Here is a 22356-nt window from a genome sequence, read left to right on the forward strand (position 1 = left end):
GTTAGACATGCTTACAACAGGGTTTTTTATTATTATTATTATTGTAACTAACCTTTTCTTTATTAACTTAAGTATTTTCCGCAAGTAGGTGACATTTGCTTGTTTTGCTGTTATGTCTCTTTGCTTTTTTTTTTCCTGTGATCTCATCTTTATAAGACACTTCACCTGAGTTTCTTTGCTTTTTTTTGTTGTTTTTTTGGCCAGGTACTCACTTTTCCTGTTTCATGTTAATTAAAGGAAGAAAAGAAAACTTGTGGTTGTTTTTGAACGAGGAGGCAAAGGCAGATTTCTTAAAATGAAGCTATACATGTTATTTTACGAAGGTGATGAAAATATTCACTATGGCAACGGATCTGCTTTACCCATAATGCAAAATACCCTATTTGCATTTGTTTTGCCAGAGACTTCTGAAATTAGCATCTCTGTATTAGATAACATGGGGAAAATAATACACTACATAGATTGAAAACAGGCTGAGACTTAATTTTTTTTTTAAGGTTTAAAAAAACAAAACTTTTATTTAGAAAGGCTAAAATGATTGCATGCTAATTTGAACAGATAGGTTGTATAAGAAAATTCCATTTTTGATACCCTCCAAGAGTTGGATTCCATTATGTGTGCTTTGCTCTTTCTTCAGACCTCTTAACTTCAGACTGGAGTTGAACAGAAATGTGGCTTACTCCTTTCCCCTCAATTCACTAAGAATTAATTTTATTTATTTATTTATGGAAGGGTTTTCTTTTTTTTTAATTAGTTATCTATTGTATACATATTAGTGTATGTATGTCAATCCCAACCTCCCAATTCATTCCCCCCCACCGCCCTCGCCGCCCCGCTTTCCCCCCTTTGTGTCCATACCTTTGTTCTCTACATCTGTGTCTCTATTTCTGCCTTGCAAACTGGTTCATCTGTACCATTTTTCTAGATTCCACATTAATGGAATATAGAAATTCCATTCTGACTTACTTCACTCTGTATGACAGACTCTAGGACCATCCACATCTCTACAGATGACCCAATTTCTTTCCTTTTTATGGCTGAGTAATATTCCATTGTATATATTTACCATGTCTTTATCCATTCCATCTGTCAATGGGCATTTAGGTTGCTTCCATGACCTGGCTATTGTAAATAGTGCTGCAATGAACGTTGGGGTGCATGTGTCTTTTTGAATTATGGTTTTCTCTGGGTATATGCCCAGTAGTGGGATTGCTGGGTCATATGGTAATTCTATTTTTAGTTTTTTAAAGCACCTCCATACTGTTCTCCATAGTGGCTGTATCAATTTACATTCACACCTACAGTGTGAGAGGGTTCCCTTTTTGCCACACCCTCTCCAGCATTTGTTGTTTGTAGATTTTCTGATGATGGCCATTCTAACCAGTGTGAGGTGCTACCTCATTGTAGTTTTGATTTGCATTTCTCTAATAATTAGTGATGTTGAGAAGCTTTTCATGTGCCTCTTGGCCATCTGTATGTCTTCTTTGGCCCATGTTTTGACTGGGTTGTTTGTTTTTTAATTTTTTTAAAATAAATTTATTTATTTTATTTATTTATTTTTGGCTGTGGTGGGTCTTCATTCTGCATGCAGGCTTTCTCTAGTTGCGGTGAGTGGGGGCTACTCTTCGTTGTCGTGCATGGGCTTCTCATTGTGGTGGCTTCTCGTTGCAGAGCACGGGCTCTTAAGTGCGTGGGCTTCAGTAGTTGTGGCACGTGGGCTCAGTAGATGGGGCTCACGGGCTCTAGAGCACAGGCTCAGTAGTTGAGGCATAAAGGCTTAGTTGCTCCGCAGCATGTGGGATCTTTCCGGACCAGGGCTCGAACCCATGTCCCCTGCATTGGCAGGCGGATTCTTAGCCACTGCACCATCAGGGAAGCCATGTGCAAAGGTCCCATTTGTTTATTTTTGTTTTTATTTCCATTACTCTAGGAGGTGAGTCAAAAAAGATCTTGCTGTGATTTATGTCAAAGAGTGTTCTTCCTATGTTTTTCTATAAGAGTTTTATAGTGTCTGGCCTTACATTTAGGTCTTTAATGCATTTTGAGTTTATTTTTGTGTCTGGTGTTAGGGGAGTGTTCTAATTTCATTCTTTTACATGTAGCTGTCCAGTTTTCCCAGCACCACTTATTGAAGAGGCTGTCCTTTCTCCACTGTACATTCCTACCTCCTTTATCAAAGATAAGTTGACCATATGTGCGTGGGTTTACCTCTGGGCTTTCTATCCTGTTCCATTGATCTATGTTTCTGTGCCAGTACCATATTGTCTTGATTACTGTAGCTTTGTAGCATAGTCTGAAGTCAGGGAGTCTGATTCCTCCAGCTCCTTTTTTTTCCCTCAAGACTGCTTTGCCTATTTGGGTATTTTGTGTCTCCATACAAATTTTAAGATTTTTTTGTTCTAGTTCTGTAAAAAATGCCATTGGAAATTTGATAGGGATTGCATTGAATCTGTAGATTGCTTTGGGTAGTATAGTCATCTTCCAATCCAAGAACATGGTATATCTCCATCTGTTTCTGTCATCTTTGATTTCTTTCACCAGTGTCTTATAGTTTTCTGAGTCCCGGTCTTTTACCTCCTTAGGTAGGTTTACTCCTAGGTATTTTATTCTTTTTGTTGCAATGGTGAATGGGATTGTTTCCTTAATTTCTCTTTCTGATCTTTCATTGTTAGTGTATAGGAATGCAAGAGATTTCTGTGCATTAATTTTGTATCCTGAAACTTTATGGAATGCATTGATTAGCTCTAGTAGTTTTCTGGTAGCATCTTTAGGATTCTCTACTTATAGTATCATGTCATCTGCAAACAGTGACAGTTTTAATTCTTCTTTTCCAATTTGTATTCCTTTTATTTCTTTTTATTCTCTGACTGCCGTGGCTAGGACTTCCAAAACTATGTTAACTAATAGTGGTGAGAGTGAACATCCTTGTCTTGTTCCTAATGTTAGAGGAAATGCTTTCAGTTTTTCACCATTGAGAATGATGTTTGCTGTGGGTTTGTCATATATATGGACTTTATTAGGTTCCCTCTATGCCCACTTTTTGGAGAGTTTTTTATCATAAATGGGTGTTGAATTTTGTCAGAAGCTTTTTCTGCATCTATTGAGATATCATATGGTTTTTCTTCTTCAATTTGTTACTGTGGTGTATCACATTGATTGATTTGTGTATTTTGAAGAGTCCTTGCATCCCTGGGATAAATCCCACTTGATCATGGTGTATGAACCTTTTAATGTGCTGTTGGATTCTGTTTGCTAGTATTTTGTTGAGGATTTTTGCATCTATATTCATCAATGATATTGGTCTGTAAGTTTCTTTTTTTGTAGCATCTCTGGTTTTGGTATCAGGGTGACGGTGGACTTGTAGAATGAGGTTGGGAGTGTTCCTTCCTCTGCAATTTTTGGAAGAGTTTGAGAAGGGTGGGTGTTAGCTCCTCTCTAAATGTTTGCTAGAATTCGCCTGTGAAGCCATGTGGTCCTGGACTTTTGTTTGTTGGAAGATTTTAAGTCACAGTTTCAATTTCATTACTTGTGATTGGTCTGTTCATATTTTCTATTTCTTCCTGGTTCAGTCTTGGAAGGTTATACCTTTCTAAGAATCTGTCTATTTCTTCCAAGTTGTCCATTTTATTGGCATAGAGTTGCTTGTAGTAGTCTCTTAGGATGCTTTGTATTTCTGCAGTGCCCATTGTAACTTCTCCTTTTTCATTTCTAATTTTATTGATTTGAGTCCTTTCCCTCTTTTTCTTGATGAGTCTGGCTAAAGGTTTATCAATTTTGTTTATATTTTCAAAGAACCAGCTTTTAGTTTTATTGATCTTTGCTATTGTTTTCTTTGTTTCTCTTTCATTTATTTCTGCTCTGATAGTTATGATTTCTTTCCTTCTGCTAACTTTGGGTTTTGTTTGTTCTTCTTTCTCTAGCTGCTTTAGGTGTAAGGTTAGATTATTTATTTGAGAGTTTTGTTTCTGGAGGGAGGATTGTATTGCTATAAACTTCCCTCTTGGAACTGCTTTTGCTGCATCCCATAGGTTTTGGATCATCCTGTTTTCATTGTCATTTGTCTCTAGGTATTTTTTGATTTCCTCTTTGATTTCTTCAGTGATCTCTTGGTTATTTAGTAACATATTGTTTAGCCTTCATGTGTTTGTGTTTTTTACGTTTTTTTCCCTGTAAATGATTTCTAATCTCATAGTGTTGTAGTCAGAGAAGATGCTTGATAGTTCAGTTTTCTTAAATTTACCAAGGCTTGATTTGTGACCCAAGATGTGATCTATCCTCGAGAATGTTCTGTGTGCACTTGAGAAGAAAGTGTAATCTGCTCTTTTCGGATGGAATGTCCTATTAATATCAATTAAATCTATCTGGTCTATTGTGTCATTTAAAGCATGCGTTTCCTTATTAATTTTCTGTCGATGATCTGTCCATTGGTGTAAGTGAGGTGTTAAAGTCCCCCACTGTTATTGTGTTACTGTCAGTTTCCTCTTTTACAGCTGTTAGCAGTTGCCTTGTGTATTGAGGTCCTCCTATGTTGGGTGCGTATATATTTATAATTGTTATATCTTCTTCTTGGATTGATCCCTTGATCATTATGTAGTGTCCTTCTTTGTCTCTTGTAATACTCTTTATTTTAAAGTCTATATTGTCTGATATGAGAATTGCTACTCCAGGTTTCCTTTGATTTCCATTTGCATGGAATATCTTTTTCCATCCCCTCACTTTCAGTCTGTATGTGTCCCTAGGTCTGAAGTGGGTCTCTTGTAGACAGCATATATATGGGTCTTGTTTTTGTATCCATTCAGCAAGCCTGTGTCTTTTGGTTGGAGCATTTAATCTATTCACATTTAAGGTAATTATCGATATGTATGTTCCTATTACCATTTTCTTAATTGTTTGGGGTTTGTTTTTCTAGATCCTTTTCTTTTGTATTTCCCACTTAGAGAAGTTCCTTTAGCATTTGTTGTAGAGCTGGTTTTGTGGTCCTCAATTCTCTTCGTTTTTGCTTGTCTGTAAAGCTTTTGATTTTCTCCTTGAATCTGAATGAGATCCTTGCCAGGGTGAGTCACCTTGGTTGTAGGTTCTTCCCTTTCATCACTTTAAATATATCATGCCACTTCCTTTTGCTGTAGAGTTTCTTCTGAGAAATCAGCTGTTAACCTTATGGGAGTCCCCTTTTATGTTATTTGTCATTTTTCCCTTGTTGCTTTTAATAATTTTTCTTTGTCTTTAATTTTTGTCAGTTTGATTACTGTGTGTCCTGGTATGTTTCTCTTTGTGCTTACTCTGCCTGGGACTCTCTGCGCTTCCTGGACTTGGGTGGCTATTTCCTTTCACATGTTAGGGAAGTTTTCGACTATAATCTCTTCAAATATTTTCTCAGGACCTTTCTCTCTCTCTTCTCCTTCTGGGACCCCTATAATGAGAATGTTGTTGCGTTTAATTTTGTCCCAGAGGTCTCTTAGGCTGTCTTCATTTCTTTTCATTCTTTTTTTCTTTATTCTGTTCCATGGCAGTGATTTCCACTGTTCTGTCTTCCAAGTCACTGATCCGTTCTTCTGTCTCAGTTATTCTGCTATTGATTCCTTCTAGTATATTTTTCATTTCAGTTATTGTATTGTTCATCTCTGTTTGTTTTTTCTTTAATTCTTCTAGGTCTTTTTTAAACATTTCTTGCATCTTCTCGATCTTTGCCTCCATTCTTTTTCCATGGTCCTGGATCATCTTCATTATCATTAGTCTGAATTCTTTTTCTGGAAGGTTCGCTATCTCCACTTCATTTAGTTGTTTTTCTGGTGTTTTATCTTGTTCCTTCATCTGGTACATAGTCTTCTGTCTTTTCATTTTCTCCTTCTGTGATTGTGGTTTTTGTTCCACAGGCTGCAGGATTGTAGTTCTTTTTGCTTCTGCTGTCTGCCCTGTGGTCGAGACTTAATTTTAATCAGAAATGAAATTTGATTGCTTTCCTGAGATGAGTATGTGTGTGTGTTCGTGAGGGGCAGGGGGAATGGGTGGGTCACAATCCAGTTCAACAAATACTTACAGAAAATCTATCTGTATGTTCACATTCTTAACTCCCCCGTTTGGTTTTACATTATAATTTATACTTTCCCTGGTCCTGATTTATAAGTTATATGTTAAATTTCTCATACAGAATCTCAATCCCTGTGGAAGAAGTTTGGGGGGTAAATAAATAATCTGTACATGTGGGTGAGACATTGTAATAGGTGCTTCAGGAGGTATGAGGAAGATGCCGTTCCAGTACTATTTGCACGCTTCAATCTGGAGGAGGGAGACTGACACTTACTCTCGAGTAAAATAAACCAAATAAATAAGTAAATAAATAAGGCAGAGCAGGGTACTGATTTGAGCAGATGTGTTATGTGATGTAAAACCATATGGTTTTCTGATTATTCTCTTGCAGACCCACTGCCTTCTCCAGATCATTTTCCCCCTTCACCTTGTGTACCAACCCTTCAGCCCACTGTTTATGCCAAACTTCTGGTTACTTTCCCACACTGACCATGAAATGCCCTGCCTCATACCCCCCATTCCCATCATACATTATCTTGGTATTTTAGGATTTTTGTCCTACAGTTTGCTTTTCAAACATCTCTACTCCACAGTTCTTGATCCCTCAAACACAGTGATTTTCTGTGCATTTCACTTAGGCAGTCCTCTCCTTACACTTAGTTCTTCCTTAGAAATCTTGAACTCTATTGTCACTATTTCCCAGCTTTGTCAAATTTTCATCACACCTTGCTGTCATTGCGATCTCCAGGCCCTTGCCCCCTTCCACCCTGCTTCTAGTCTTCCAGTTACTTTAAAACCAGAATTTCTTCACTAATCCTGCATCCTATAGTCAGATTTCAGCTCGCATTCCTGGTGTGGATCAATCCTACAGGCCAGTTTCTTTGCTCCTGCTCATGGACTGGGTGCACAGCTGGAGAAAAAGTGCACATGCATAGCTTCATACATTAGGGAGACTATTGGCTAGACTTTTTGGCTAGCCATTTGGCTAGACTTTTTTTTTCAATTGCATTTATAAAACATCAGAACGTTTATATATATATATATATATATATATGTATATATATATATATATATAAAATACACACACACACACACATATATATATAATACACACACACACACACACACACACACACACACACACACACACACATATATTTACTTTTTGGCTGCACAGCGCAGCTTCCGGGGTCTTAGTTCCCTGACCAGGGATTGAACCCAGATCCCGGAGTGGGAGTGCTGAGTCCTAACCACTGGACCACCAGGGAATTCCCAGAACATCATATTTTTAACAAAGACAAAATAAAAATAACTTTTTACCTCTAACTCCTTCAGTTCTTTTTAAATTCATTTTAAAATAGACCTTCTATTTGAAGTATGAGATGCATACATAGAATGGCATGCAGTTTAAAGCATTATTTGCCAGTTTACAGGTGAGAACATTATTACAAAGCAGACCCATCTATACAGTTATCACCCAGATCAAGGTATATTACATAACCCGCAACTCAGAAGTCCCCTCACGCCCCCTGCAGTCACTTCCTTCACTGTCTTCTGATTTCTAACAGCATAGATTAGTGTTGGCACTTTATATAAATGTTATACAGTATAAGCTTTTCTCCCTAAGCTTCCTATCATGCTTGTACAATTATTCCCATTGTGTAGCTCTAGTTTATTCATTTGCTTTGCTATATGGTATTGCATTGTGTGACTATACCACGGTTGATTTACCCATTCTACTGTTGATGGACATTTTTTCCCTCCAGTTTTCTGCTGTTGTGAAAAATGCGGCTGTGACATCCTCAGTCATTTGTTTTAGTGCACACGTACATACAGTTCTCTAACTATGACTGGCTTTCTGGGGCCTTATAGATTATACATCTGTGTAGCTTTAGTTGATGCTGCCAAACATTTTCAAAAGTTAATTGTAGGACTTCCCTGGTGGCGCAGTGGTTAAGAATACACCTGCCAGTGCAGGGAGCATGGGTTCGAGCCCTGGTCTGGGAAGATCCCACATGCCACAGAGCAACTAAGCCCGTGCGCCATGACTACTGTGCCCACGCGCCTAGAGTGCATCCTCCGCAACAAGAGAAGCCACTGCAACGAGAAGCCCATGCGCCGCAACGAAGAGCAGCCCCCAGTTGCCACAACTAGAGAAAGCCCGCACGCAGCAACGAAGACCCAACACAGCCAAAAAAATAAACAAACGCACCCCCCCCAAGTTAATTGTACCAGTTGACACTCCCATCAATAGAGATGAGAGTTGCTCCACATCCTCATCATAGCCTTTTTTCATTTTGTCTGCTCTGCTAGGTGTGTAGTGTCACATCATTGTAGTTTTCTTTTTAAAACATTTTTATTATGGAAAATTTCAAATAAATATAAAACTAGAAAAAAAAGGGATGATAAACCATATATCTTTGCTCAGCTTCATCAGCTATTAGCTCATCTCTGTTGGACTCATGGTACCATTCTGCAGTCATTCGATTCTTCTCCCATTCCTCTTCACATAGTTCAGACTTGAACCAGTCTCCAAAAACCCCTCTACCCACATTTTTTTCTGCCTCTTTTATTCTAAGTAAATACTCTGTGCCTCCTTTGTTACAGAGGAAATGTCCTTCCCTCGAATCTTATTTAAAGTTGTCTTATCCCCTGTTTTCTAGGTCTCGTTGTCTCCTGGGGTCTTGATCCTTCACTCTCTGAGTGTTCTGTTCTGTGTATTTTAACCTCCCATTCTATTTGCTCTTTCCTTTTGAGTCATAAACATGCTCTACATTTCTCATTTCGAAACAGCCTTTCCTTGACCACACAGCACACTGCTGTCTCCTACTCTTGGGAGCCATGTTCCTCAAAAGAGCAGTCATTTTCTGTCTCTGCTCACATATTTCCACCTCTGTAGTTAGAAATATCCCATTGCACCCTCCCCCAACCCCGAGCCTTCAATAAATCAAATTTGGCCTAGGTCACCAATGAGGTTCTGATTGCCAAACCTAATAGATACATGTCAGTGTCCTTTATTTACATAACAGATTTTGAGTTCTTCCTATATGGAAGGCTCTGCTTAGTGTGAGGGATAAAAGATTAAACGACACCTTCCCAACACTACACGAATTTATTTCCTAGTAGGAATGACAGGCTTGGAAGATGACAGTCAGTTGTCATACTGGATACTGTCTATTTTATTTATCTTTGGGTGAAGTAGAAAAGAATAGCTTTATTGCTTTGCCAGGCAAAGGGGGCCACAGCGGACTAATGCCCTCAAAACTGTATCCCAACCTGGAGGAGGTAATGAGGAGTTTTATAGTAACGGTTCAAAGAGGGCATGGTCAGCTCATGGACATTCTTCTGATTCGTTGGTAGTGAGGTAATTGGGAGTCATCATCATCGACCTGGTTCCAACTGGTCTGCTTGTATGCAGCACACAGTTAACTTCTTCTACCTGGTAGGGGTTTCAGTATCTGGTCTCAGGACTTAATGAACCTCAGGTTCTTTTTTGTGTGTGTGTGTGGTACGCAGGCCTCTCACTGCTGCGGCCTCTCCCGTTGCGGAGCACAGGCTCCAGAAGCGCAGGCTCAGCGGCCATGGCTTACGGGCCCAGCCGCTCTGCAGCATGTGGGATCTTCCCGGACCGGGGCACGAACCCATGTCCCCTGCATCAGCAGGCAGACTCTCAACCACTGCGCCACCAGGGAAGCCTGAACCTCAGGTTCTTGATGTCTCATTGCAGAAAGAATTCAGTGAGAGACAAAGTGATAGGTAAGAAGTGGATTTATTTAGAGAGAAACACACTCCACAGACAGAGTGTGGGCCATCTCAGAAGGCCAGAGGGTCCTGGATACTGCTTATTGAAAGGATGATACCAAGTTGTGCTGGAACTGTTCTAAGAACTTTACATACATTATTTTACTTAATCCCTATAAAGAAGTAAGCATTGTTACTACTAATTCCCATTTTACAGAAAAGAAGTTAAGACTTTATTTATTTTTATAATTAATTAATTAATTAATTAATTAATTTTTGGCTGCATTGGGTCTTCGTTGCTTCATGTGGGCTTTCTCTAGTTGTGGTGAGCAGGGGCTACTCTTCGTTGCAGTGCGCGGGCTTCTCATTGCCGTGGCTCCTCATTGTGGAGCACGGGCTCTAGGAGCACGGGCTTCAGTAGTTGTGGCTCGCAGGCTCTAAGAGCGCAGGCTCAGTAGTTGTGGCGCACGGGCTTAGTTGCTCCGTGGCACGTGGGATCTTCCCAGACCGGGGCTCGAACCCGTGTCTCCCGCATTGGCAGGCGGACTCTCAACCACTGCGCCCCCAGGGAAGCCCCAATGTTAATACTTTAAAAGGCTAGACACTTGCCCTCGCTAAGCATTTGGTAAGCTCAGTTTGAATTTGAATGCAGATCTGACTTCAGAGCCGATGCTATTTGTGGGCAGAACTGCTTGCATAATTCAGTCTGCTCATATGTCAGAAATGTCTGCACTTGCTGTGAGGTGAACTCAGAGAACTGTTGCTACTGCCTTTGAGTTGTGCAAGGAGGGGAGGGGATGGATGTTGAGGGAAGGCTTCTTGTTGGTTGCTTGATTGATGGTCATATGTAGGACATATTTAGATCTGAAACAGATAATTTACTAACACCGTTTATTTATGTTTGAGCCCTAGAGAAACAACATGTCCAAAGTGATAGAGCTTTTTTGTGACAAACTTGACAACAGATCCTGGTCTGGTATTTGTTTCTCTGTTTAAAAAAAGGGTCCAGGGCTTCCCTGGTGGCGCAGTGGTTGAGAGTCCGCCTGCCGATGCAGGGGACGCGGGTTCGTGGCCTGGTCTGGGAAGATCCCACATGCCGCGGAGCGGCTGGGCCCGTGAGCCATGGCCTCTGAGCCTGCATGTCCGGAGCCTGTGCTCCGCAGAGGGAGAGGCCACAGCAGTGAGAGGCCCGCATACCGAAAGAAAAAAAAAAAAAAAAGGGTTCACCCAAACTCCAGAACCACGTGCTGCCTAAAATGCTGTCTTCTTGGAAATCTAGTATAGGAGAGGAATAGTGTAAATCCTGAACCCTTCTTCCACCAAGGTGATTGGAATGGGGTCTAATAACTTACTCACTGTATTACTTTGTAGTGACTTTTAAAAGGAAATATCTTATGTCCGGGGGTGTTGACTGGTGGACTTCTTCTTGCAGGACCAGTGTGGCTTGGGAGCCAATCTGCCTAGATTTGTATCTTGCTCCCATAGTAGCTTAGATACCTCTCAGTGTCTCTGTTTCTTCATTGTAAAATCGGGATGATATTAGTACCTCTCTCAGAGTTGTTATGAGGCTGAAAGAGTTAATATGTGTAAAATGTTTTGAAACATGCCTGGCATATAATAGGTACTCAGTCACTGTTAGTTACTATTTATGGTTAAGATGATGGTTTCCTCATTTCCATCTCAGTTTATTTCCTGGGCACTTGCTTTTTGATTTCTCATTGGGGGTGGGGAGCTGAGAATTGATATAAAAAAAAAACAGCATAGAAAAAACCAGCATTAAGTAAGTATACTTAATGTCATTTCTCATTGTTATTTGACTGTAAGTATTATTTTCTTAGCTAAGTACATATTGTCATCCTGTATTGAGTAACACATGGGAATTAAACAAAAACTCCTAGACAGCAAAGAGCGTAATTTCTATCTACCTTCTGGTGTTTTCTTCTCTTCCCCAGCAATATTTAAAGGCCTAGTTGGGGTAGTTAACTAGTGTTAACATACTTAAAGTGTTTTTCTTTTTCCTTTCTAGAAAGAAACACTATTTAGGTGAATTTGGTTTTTTTTGTTTTTTTTTTTGTTTTTTTTGCGGTACGCAGGCCTCTCACTGTTGTGGCGTCTCCCGTTGTGGAGCACAGGCTCCGGACGCACAGGCTCAGCAGCCATGGCTCACGGGCCCAGCCGCTCTGCGGCATGTGGGATCTTCCCGGACTGGGGCAGGAACCCGTATCCCCTGCATCGGCAGGCGGACTCTCAACCACTGCGCCACCAGGGAAGCCCTATTTAGGTGAATTTTAAACATTGCTAATCCCAAAACAACTCCCTGGTGAGAAGGAAATTGGCAGATTGGCATCAGGGTCAAGGAAATGGTCTAAATAGCTTGGCAGTTGCATTTTTGCAACATTTAAAAAGGGTTTAAAGTATCCCAATGACTTACTTGCTAACCCAGACATCTGATGTGTAGTATTTGTTATCAAACATACACAACAAAATTATACTTGTCATGATCAATCCCTTAAACATACCACTTCCTGATTTTCCCAGTTTATTTTTTAACATTGTTCTCATGAATTATTATTGAATGTTACTGTATTTTTATGTAAGGTTCCTGAATTCTGTATTCTGAATTAAGCAGCACAATTGAACATCTTCTCTATTTAAAATAGTAATCTCTATGACATACTTTGACATTTCTCACAAAAGTCAATATCAAGTACATTCGTTGTAACAATTGACATGAAGGTCATCATAACATACCCCTTTTCAAGAAACCAAAGAAATATGCAAGACTTCTGAATGTGAAGTTAAATTATTCTTATTTTTATTCCTAGTTTTTCTTTTTTGTTAATATCTTTGGAATGACTCCAAATTTTCTTTCTTTCTTTTTTTTTTTTTAAATTTTTGGCTGTGTTGGGGCTACTCTTCATTGCGCGGTTCATGAGCTTCTCATTGTGGTGGCTTATCTTGTTGCAGAGCACGGGCTCTAGGCACTCGGGCTTCAGTAGTTGTGGTGCGTGGGCTCTGTAGCTGTAGCGCACAGGATTAGCTGCTCTGCGGCGTGTGGGATCTTCCCAGACCAGGGATTGAACCCATGTCCCCTGAATTGGCAGGCGGATTCTTAACCACTGCGCCACCAGGGGAGTCCAACTCCACATATTCTGAGAAACCACACATTGGTGTGTAACATTTTTCTCCTTTTGCTTCATGTTGTTCTAGAGATAGATAGACAAGCAACTTTTCTTCATCCCTAGTTGTGATTTTAGAATATTCATGAATAAAAGTTTTTCTTAATGTCATATTTCTTTCATGTTAATATAACTATACTTAGGGACTTCCCTGGTGGTCCAGTGGCTAAGACTCCATGCTCCCAGTGTATGGGACCCGGGTTCGGATCCGTGGTCAGGGAACTAGATCCCATGTGCTGCAACTAAGAGTTTGCATGTGACAACTAAGACCTAGTGCAGCCGAATAAATAAATAGATAAATAAATAGGTAAAATATTTTTAAAAATGAGTGACTGATCAGGTAGGCTGCTTTAAAAAATATATATAACTAAACATAAAGTTGCATACACATTAATTTCTTACCACATTTGCTAACATTTCTTGTAACGTGAATATTAAAGTAATAAGCATCCGTCTTTGCTCCTGTTAGCATATGACCAAGCTTGTTCAGCTCCCTCTGAGCTCCATATATCTCCAGTGACTTCACTGTTCCTTTCCTTTACTTCCCTGGATGCACAGTCTTCCCGTGGCTCTCCTTCCCATACTTTTCCCGAAAGGTTTCATGGTCCTCTCTCCCATCACCACTCCTCTTTCAAATGGCTCCTTCACCTTCCCTCTGCTCTGAGCTCCCGCCCTCCACTGGAACTGAGCAGTTTCGTCCAAGGCAGGTCTGGGGTCTTGTTGAATTAAGGCTTGGAACATGCCCTCCAGAGGTGAAACCCCGGCACCCTGTTAAGCAAGTGAAAGTATGTGGTTAAGGGTAGGGACATGTAAACAGCTACCTTCAGTAGAGGTGGGGGTTGTGTAATTGAGAGGAGGAAGCAATTAACACTGCCTGTGGGGGCCTGGGAAAACTTCGGAGGAGGCCACAGGTGAGAGGTACTTTGAATGGCTGCAGGTGCTTTCAGTGGGAGAAAGCGGGCCTTTCAGACGAGGGAAACGTGCACAAACACAGGTGCTCCGCAAGTGTGCGCTTAACTCATCTTTTCCCCCTTGGTGCTTTCTCTGATTTCTTTGCTTTCCTTCTGTGATTGGCTCCAGACCAGGATACTTTCATTGTTGTGGTTCCATCTTTAATAGAGAAAAATCTTAAAGTATTTTCACCTACTTTTAGCCACATTACATCTTGTTAATTTTTCCTCACTATTTTGAAATGAAACATCTTTCATTTCTGGTAGATCCTCAGTTTCCCTTCTCTTACACAAAGGTACTACTTGTGCCTGTGAGTTTTCCTTTTCCTTTTTTTTTTAAGCTGAGCACCAGAAATTTTGCTAGGCAATCAATGATAATCAAGAAGCTTTGGCTTCTAAATCAAATGCGAAATATTCATTGAGGGTATAGGGTAGGAAGGACACACAGTGAAGAAGCAACCTCAGTAAAACAGGGTAAGTACTTGTGATGGAGGCCTCATCAGCTGACTGAGGAGTCCATTGGATTCAGTCCGTATTTGGGCACAAAGAAAGAATGCTTTCTGGGGAAGTGCCTGACCCGAGACCAAAGTAATAGAAGTGAGTCCAAAAGGTGGGATGGAGCAAGGAAGGCAGTGTTATAAAGCGTGTGGGTGCTCAGTGCTGCGGCACGCGGGGAGAGTGCGGGTGCTGAGCAGCCAGAGGTGGGGAGGCGCCTGCTCACCAAGGGCCTTGAGGAGGATAAAGGTGTCTGAACCAGGGAGGGGCTGCCAGGGGTGTTCAGGCATGGCAGTGGTATAATTTCAGAAACAGCTGTTCAGAGCACACGGGTGAAGCATGGAGGTGGTCAGAATGAGGTAGAGTGGGTGCAGGGAAGACGGCAGGCTCAGCCTGTGGGAGAGATGGTTGTGGCCTGGACATAGAGAAAAATGGTTGCATTTGGGATATTTTAATTTGACACCAATTCTGCTGTGTGTGTGTGGGGGGCCCTCCCCGCTACGTCCACCAAGGAATTCTTTGACACCAGCTGGATGTTCTGACATCATCCACCCGGAGGTAGCGTCAGACCCACAGGTTCATAAGGGCTCGGTCCTGCGAGCCTGCCACCCCCCCTCACGCGCACACACACTTCAGATGCCAGTTGCGCGTTCAGGTTGTCAGCTATGCTTCTATAGATCTGGGGTTCCCACCACCCTCTCCTTAGCTCGATTTACTAGAGCGGCTCGCAGAACTCAGAAATTTTTACTTCCTAGATCATCAGTTTATTATAAAAAGGATATACAGCCAAATGGAAGATGCCTAGGGCCAAGGTATGGGGAGAGGCTTCGCGCTTCTGTGCTCTCTGAGCATCTCCATGTGTTTAACAACCCAGTTCTATCCTAATACTGTCCTTTTCGGTTTTTATAGAGTCTTCATTACAGAGGCATGATGGATCAAATCATTGGCTGCTGGTGAATGAACTTAATCTCCAGCCCCTCCCCCTCCCCCTCCCCTCCCCCCCAGGGTTGGGGGTGGGACTGGTAGTTCTAATCCTCTCATCACATGATCGCCTCCCTTGGCAACCAGCCGGTCCTTAGGTTCCTTAGGAGTTCTCTAAAAGTCCCCGTTATCATAACAAAAGACACCTTGATCGCTCCTAGGAGCTCTGTGCCAGGCACTGGGACACAGACCAAATATATATGTATTATAAATCAGAACATCAAAGTTACATTAAGGAGGGCTTCCCTGGTGGCGCAGTGGTTGAGAGTCCGCCCGCCGATGCAGGGGACACGGGTTCGTGCCCCGGTCCGGGAAGATCTCACATGCCGCGGAGCGGCTGGGCCATGGCCGCCGAGCCTGCGCGTCCGGAGCCTGTGCTCCGCAACGGGAGAGGCCACAGCAGTGAGAGGCCCGCGTACCGCAAAAAAAAAAAAAAAGTTACATTAAGGAGGTACCAGTTCTTATCGAATTAGGGCTCCGCCCTTCGACCGAATGTAACATAATCACCTCCTTAAAGGCCGTCTCTAACACAGTCACATGGGGGATTCATTAAGGCATCCTCAAGAACTATGATGGGACACGATTCAGTCACTAGCACAGTCCCCCCAGAGTATTATTATACTTGTATATTTATTATTAAACGGGTATGTTAAAAGTCATATTCTTTTTGAAAGATCTAATTTGATTAGATAGCTGTCTTTGCTGTCAGGTAAATGGAATTAAACCTGGTGGTGGCAGTGTTTAGTCGAACGTCCATTAATATAAGTGGGAGTCGATTTTACTTCCTGAAAGCCATATTTTAGTCAGGTCCTTTGGCTGGAGCGGGCTCGTTCTGGCCTAGTGTGTTTGCTCTAGTTCTTTGTCTCAGGTAGGAGAGCTTGGATTTCTTACCCTAATTCTCCTGCCTGTTATTAGGCGTCTAGGTTGTTTTCGGATGCTGCCTTTTGTCGGACATTGGGGTTGTTTTCAGATGCATGCTTGCACGTATTAGGTCTTGTGAGTTCAGCCTCAATTCCTCAAAGTGGGTTTGCTCATTTGCATTTCACAGGCCTCCTGTAGTGTTGGTCCAGTAAGTTGGACTTCGCCCTCCATGGGTGCTGCAATATTTCCAACACTTTTGCCTAGCTTGGCTTTTTCTGTTTCCATTCTCTTAGACAAAGGTACTTGGGCCTGTGAGTTTGCTCTGCCTGTGCTGTCCCCAGCGTATTGTGACCCGCTTACCTCGGGCATCCAGAATTTCTTGAATGCCATTTGATTCTGTTGTAATGAAGCATTTCATTGATTGCTTAGATCTCTAGACAGCTTATGTGGGAGCCCCTGTCTCCACGCAGGTGAAAACACCTCACTCATCACTGCTTGAAAGATCCCTGTGCATATGCCATCTTTGGTCAGACTCCACAGTTAGTGTCTTGCTTGTATAGAGAAATATGTGGAAAACACGTTTCAGGTCATTCCTTTTGTCTCATTTCCTCAGTGATAGAACAGCAGAAAACCTTCCTTCGTTCAGCAAGTTTTGTTGAAAGCTAAATGGTGATTTTTTTAACCTAAGATTTTTAATATAGTTAAATTTATGTGTTTTCCTTCATAGCTTCCGTGTTCTCTGTTTTGTGTTCTCTAGTTTTCTTTTTTTTTTTTTAAAGGAATTTTGCCTTTTTAAAATATTTTATTTATTTATTTATGGCTGTGTTGGGTCTTCGTTTCTGTGCGAGGGCTTTCTCTAGTTGTGGCAAGCGGGGGCCACTCTTCATCGCGGTGCGCGGTCCTCTCACTATCGTGGCCTCTCTCGTTGCGGAGCACAGGCTCCAGATGCGCAGGCTCGGTAATTGTGGCTCACGGGGCCAGCCGCTCCGCGGCATGCGGGATCTTCCCAGACCAGGGCCCAAACCCATGTCACCTGCATTGGCAGGCAGACTCTCAACCACTGCGCCACCAGGGAAGGCCCTCTAGTTTTCTTTAAGACTTTCCTCAGTCAAAGCATTATCGAAAATTCTCACACATTTACTTCATTTATTTTTTTAATCAACTATAAAGTTTCATGAGCACGTTCCAACTTCCTATGATTTTAAGATTGACAGAAGGAAAAGATAGCTGAAGACCATCCAGGTTAACATGTAGCTTAAACTTGAAAAGAAATGAAAGGAGTAAGGCAGGTTATCAGTTGCAAACGTTGCCTGCCTTCAGGAGGAGTACTGCCTGCCACGCTCTCCAGTTGTGCTCCTTTCTGACGGTGGAAACAGATCGAAGGCCTTGGCAGAAGATGACAACATCAAAGCTGAAAAATACTCTTGATGAAGTCATGTCATTTTGATGCTCAGATAGAAGTCAGACTGGGCAGAAGAGAGGTTCCACAGACTCAAGTGATTTGGAATTTGGAGATTAGAGAAAGCAAGCAGAAAACTGGGAGATGTTATTTTAGTCACTGCCAAAAAGGGACATGATTCAGTCTGTTTATTTACATAATCCAGTGCTGAGCACTTGTTAACAGGACCCTCCAAGTACCTGTGGTTGATCATGTGCTGCGTATTTCATCACATTCTGAATATGTTTGAATAAAATTATAAGAAGATTTGTTATTTGACTTAGTTTTGAGACCATGTTTGAACTTACAAGTAGTTTGCAAGTTAAATTATCACTCAATTTGCTGCATAAATAGAATTGGGCAGTGTTAAGAATATCCGGAGACACTGCCTGAGACCAAGTGTCTGCCTTTTGTCTTCTACAATTTGTGACTGATGCATACATCAGTGCTTGAAAAACTATGCCCTCGTGCAGAGAGGCCCCTTCAGTGTTGCTAGGAAACCCAATAACTGTTTTCTACCATCTTGAGATTTTAATTCATTTCTAGTGCAACACAATGAAGAGCAGTTGAATGTTTTAAACATTTTTGGAAAAAGAAATGCTGAAAACCGTTTAAGAGTCTGTTTAAAATTTCTTTTAGCAGTATACATATTAAGGAAATCTCATTATAAAGCTCACCTTTCTTAAAATCTCAGTTGTGAAAAATAACTAACAGTTTGATATCTATCCAGATCATTTTTATACACATGAAACTGTTTTCCAAGATACTCTTTAAAAGAAAAGTAATTTTTATGTATCAAAGAAGAAAGAATGGATGATACTATCATGAAAACGAAGTTACATTTCATTCTAATGACTGTAGTATAAGTACTGAGCATGAATTAGGAGAATTTAAACTTTCACTTATTTAGATACCTAATTGATGCCTCTAAAGTTTTCATTTGATTTTTTATCAAATAACAGCTCTAGAAGCACAGAGTAACCAGGAAGTTTTAATTGGTTTTTTTATGGCAAATTTTCATTCTTACTTATATATATTTTTGCCTCCATATTTTTGGACTGTGTCTTGATTTGTTTGAAATGGAATTCTCATCCTGGACTGTACTTAGATTGTTCTTATCTTACATCATACATATGGTATTCATACCCAGACAAATGCAGACAATTGTAGGAGCTATAGACAGGAGATCTTCAAGTAGCAGGACCTTCTGGCAGATTAATGCTATTTTTCAACATTTCTAAAATTCATCAAACTTATAATCCAGTCACCAGTTATTTTCTACTAATCTGCAAGGAACACAACAGAGGATAAAGGTATCCACAATTTCTGCTGACCCTGATGGAGCTAATGGTGAATCAGGGCATGCATTTAAAACATTCACTGAAAATTACAAGGTAGTATGGGAAGATAAGCTCATCGATATCTAGAAGATGGGACAAAAACCACGGAGCCTGAGTTTATAAAAGGAAAAAAAAGAAGAAGATAGTATTCGCTGAGCGCCAAATGGGTGATAACGGATAGCAGAAAGTAAAGTACTGTGAGCATTACTAGGAAGACAGAGGAAAAATCATTGTAGGCTGGAGAGGTAGCAGAGTGCCTGAGTGAATGAGGTAGGAATGGAATTGAGTTTATTAGAAATGATAGAAGGTATTTATTCAGAGGATTGAATATTAATCAGGAGAAATAGTTGCGATTATACAGATACCTATCAAATCATACCATCTAAACTAGAAATGTGCACATGAAATGGAGATTGGAGTAGTATGGACTTCTGGGGGGATGGTAAGTGGTCCATTTGGGCTGAATCAGTGGTTTTGGATGGCATACCAATCTTTGCTGTTTAGCAAACGAACCCAAACTTTAGAGGCTTTAAAAGAACAATCGTGAATTAGTTCATGATCCTGTCTAGGGTCACTCCTGGAGCTGCAGGCAGCTGGTGTGGACTAGAGTGGTGTTTTAGGGTGGCTGCAGGTTGGGTACTTATAGCTGTTGGTCTGACACCTCAGTTCTCTCTATGTGGAGCAGCAACGCCTCTTGAAGCCTAGCCCTGGGACTGGCTCAGCAGTACTCAGGCTACTTTCTATTCACCAAAACAAGGCCACCTCTGATTTAGGGGAGGGCCTGCAGGGAGTCTGTGTCCAATTTTAATTTGCTGTTTGATGAGTGCACTTAAATGTGGTAAAAGCCTAGGATGGTGCCTGAATATAAATGGTCTTGAATGTAACCTGACTTTTCTTTCCTTCTCAATCTATTGGCTACAACCTTACTAACATTTCATTACAACTGATAGTCTGCGTGTATTAAGCCTCTTCTAAGAGCTAATGGAAAGGTTCATATGATGGATAATAATATAATTCTTCATTTTGGTTTGTTCTGTTGGAATGTGTCATTTGAAAACCAGAAACAAAATCATCATTATGGAGAATTAGGACTTGGATTTACTTTTAATTTTGCTCTGTGTTTATTTTTATGGTGTGAGCAGGGGGATGGGAAGTGGGGGAGAGAGGAAGGCCCCATGTATCATAATCTTTGTGCTTGGGGTCTCTTCCAGGTCATCATCCAGCCCTGAAAGTCAGGGTTGGGTGATGTAGAGGCCCACGTTGTAGAGCTGCTGAATGGAAACCAGTGTATTCATTTGAAACTTCAGATCTGCATACGTTACACATTTGACTTTACCCATAAGAAAATGTTAGGTTATCACAAGAAAAACATACAGTGACAGACTAGTGTGGTTCAAACTTTTATAGTGTAAATAGTAAAAAAAAAAAAAAAAAAAAAAAAAAAAAGTTTTGTGTGATAGTTCATTTACAGACCAAATTTGCATTATATTAAGTTGTTGGTTGCTCAAACTGTAATCTTTTTCTTTTCTTTTTTTTTGCGGTACACGGGCCTCTCACTGTTGTGGCCTCTCCCGTTGCAGAGCACGGGCTCCGGACGCTCAGGCTCAGCGGCCATGGCTCACGGGCCCAGTAGCTCTGTGGCATGCGGGATCTTCCCGGACCGGGGCATGAACCCGTGTCCCCTGCATCGGCAGGCGGACTGTCAACCACTGCGCCACCAGGGAAGCCCGGTTGCAGTGGGTTTTAGCCATGTCTCTCACAAACTCAGTTGGAAGAAACTATGTTGGAATTTTTGTTTGGGGCTCAGGACATCTATTTTTGCTTTTATAGAGTTTTCAAATATTACCATCCAGCATTAGTGTGATCTAAGTGGAAGTTTCATAGAATACAAATTTGAGAATAGGTTATGGAATTTTATGATGTCTTTTAAAACATGATATAATAAATATGTCTGACTGTTTTTCAGAAGGGAAATAAGAAGGGACAAACAGTAAGAAATGTCTTAAAGATAATATTGAGGTCAATTATTTGGTACATTTAAAAATATATAAATTGACAGTTTCTTCTCTTTTTGAATTGTCATCAAAATTTATTGCTTAGAAATATTTTTAAGCATTCAATAAAAGTTACAGAATCAAATTTAATAAAAATTTGGAATTACAGAAGCCTTGGCAGAAAACGTGTCAAAGTTCATCAGCGTGTGCCCCAGTGATGGAGTTCCAAGTGTGTCCCTGACACTATGAAAGCGTGAATTAATGTGGCCTTGAATTAGTATGACATAATTGACTTTTCAGAGACTCTAGCCAGGTTCAGTTTTAAACGTCTGCTTGGATAATAGAAATCCTTTACTAGGTTCTTATGATTCATATGAGAATGCTGGTATTCCATATAATGTTGGGAACTTTCCAGTGTTCTGAAAGGAAATTGTGTTGAATAAGATGTATATTAATATTTGTCATTCTATTTCTACAGAAGCACAAACTTAAAAACTGGGGACCGCTGAGTTGGAATTTCATTCCTGTGGTCCCAAATAAAATCCTGTTTCACCCACATCCTGTGCTCCCTCTGAAGAGCTGAGGTGTGCTGAGCGTGCTGCCAGCCTGAGAGCAGATGCTCAGTCGATATGCATGTTTCATATTCTAGATTTCGCCAGAAGTTTGAGTATCACTACTCCTGAACAGATGATTGAAAAGGCCAAAGGGGAAACTGCCTATTTGCCGTGCAAATTTACCCTCGGTCCAGAAGACCAGGGACCTCTGGACATCGAGTGGCTGCTATCACCAGCTGATAATCAGAAGGTGGATCAAGTGGTATGTGTTGCTTACTCGGCAGATGCCGGGGAACTGGTCTTCGGTGTCTGTCACTGTGCTGATGACGTGGTGCGGGGGGACGTGGGGAGCTATGAAGAAAGTCATAGCTTATGGTGTAGGTGAGGAAGGCACATGCTGTGGAAATTGAGGACACTTATGTAATGGAGTGAAGTGGATAATAAGTGACCTCCGATTTCAAGAGGAAGAAAAGGTCACCAGACTTCTTAGAGAAGGCTGCAAGGAAGAAGAGGAACTTGTGAACGTTCTGAAAATCTGGACTTGGAAGTATATGTGAGCTATGGAGCAGGTCTGACAGTGCAGCAAGAATGTGCATAACGTGTTAGGGGATGCCTGGTAAACTAGGCTTTGTGAAAGGTTAGGTAGAATTGAATTTTTACATTTCACACAAAGATTCCATTACCAGTATAAGGGTCAAGTCTAACAGTGTAATGAAGGTATGTATTATTACAGTCTGCTTTCCATATTTTTGCAAGTTAAATATCCTATACATTGAATTCCTTAAAAAACAAAACA

The 22356-nt window shown here is 41.0% G+C and overlaps 1 protein-coding gene across 4 annotated transcripts in view; it reads left to right on the forward strand.

Moving 5' to 3' along the window:
* Positions 1–22356, forward strand: part of CXADR (CXADR cell adhesion molecule) — a gene marked incomplete at both ends in the record, with an annotated part of 74428 nt that overhangs the window by 10558 nt on the left and 41514 nt on the right. For all 4 annotated transcript variants that reach the window (XM_079705325.1, XM_079705323.1, XM_079705324.1 and 1 more), the window contains one exon: positions 21656–21822. In XM_079705325.1, the coding sequence (XP_079561451.1) occupies positions 21656–21822 (167 nt within the window). The remainder of the gene's footprint in view (positions 1–21655; positions 21823–22356) is intronic.

The sequence above is a fragment of the Hyperoodon ampullatus genome (assembly GCF_949752795.1).
Source record: "Hyperoodon ampullatus genome assembly, chromosome: 5".
Lineage (NCBI taxonomy): Eukaryota > Metazoa > Chordata > Mammalia > Artiodactyla > Ziphiidae > Hyperoodon > Hyperoodon ampullatus.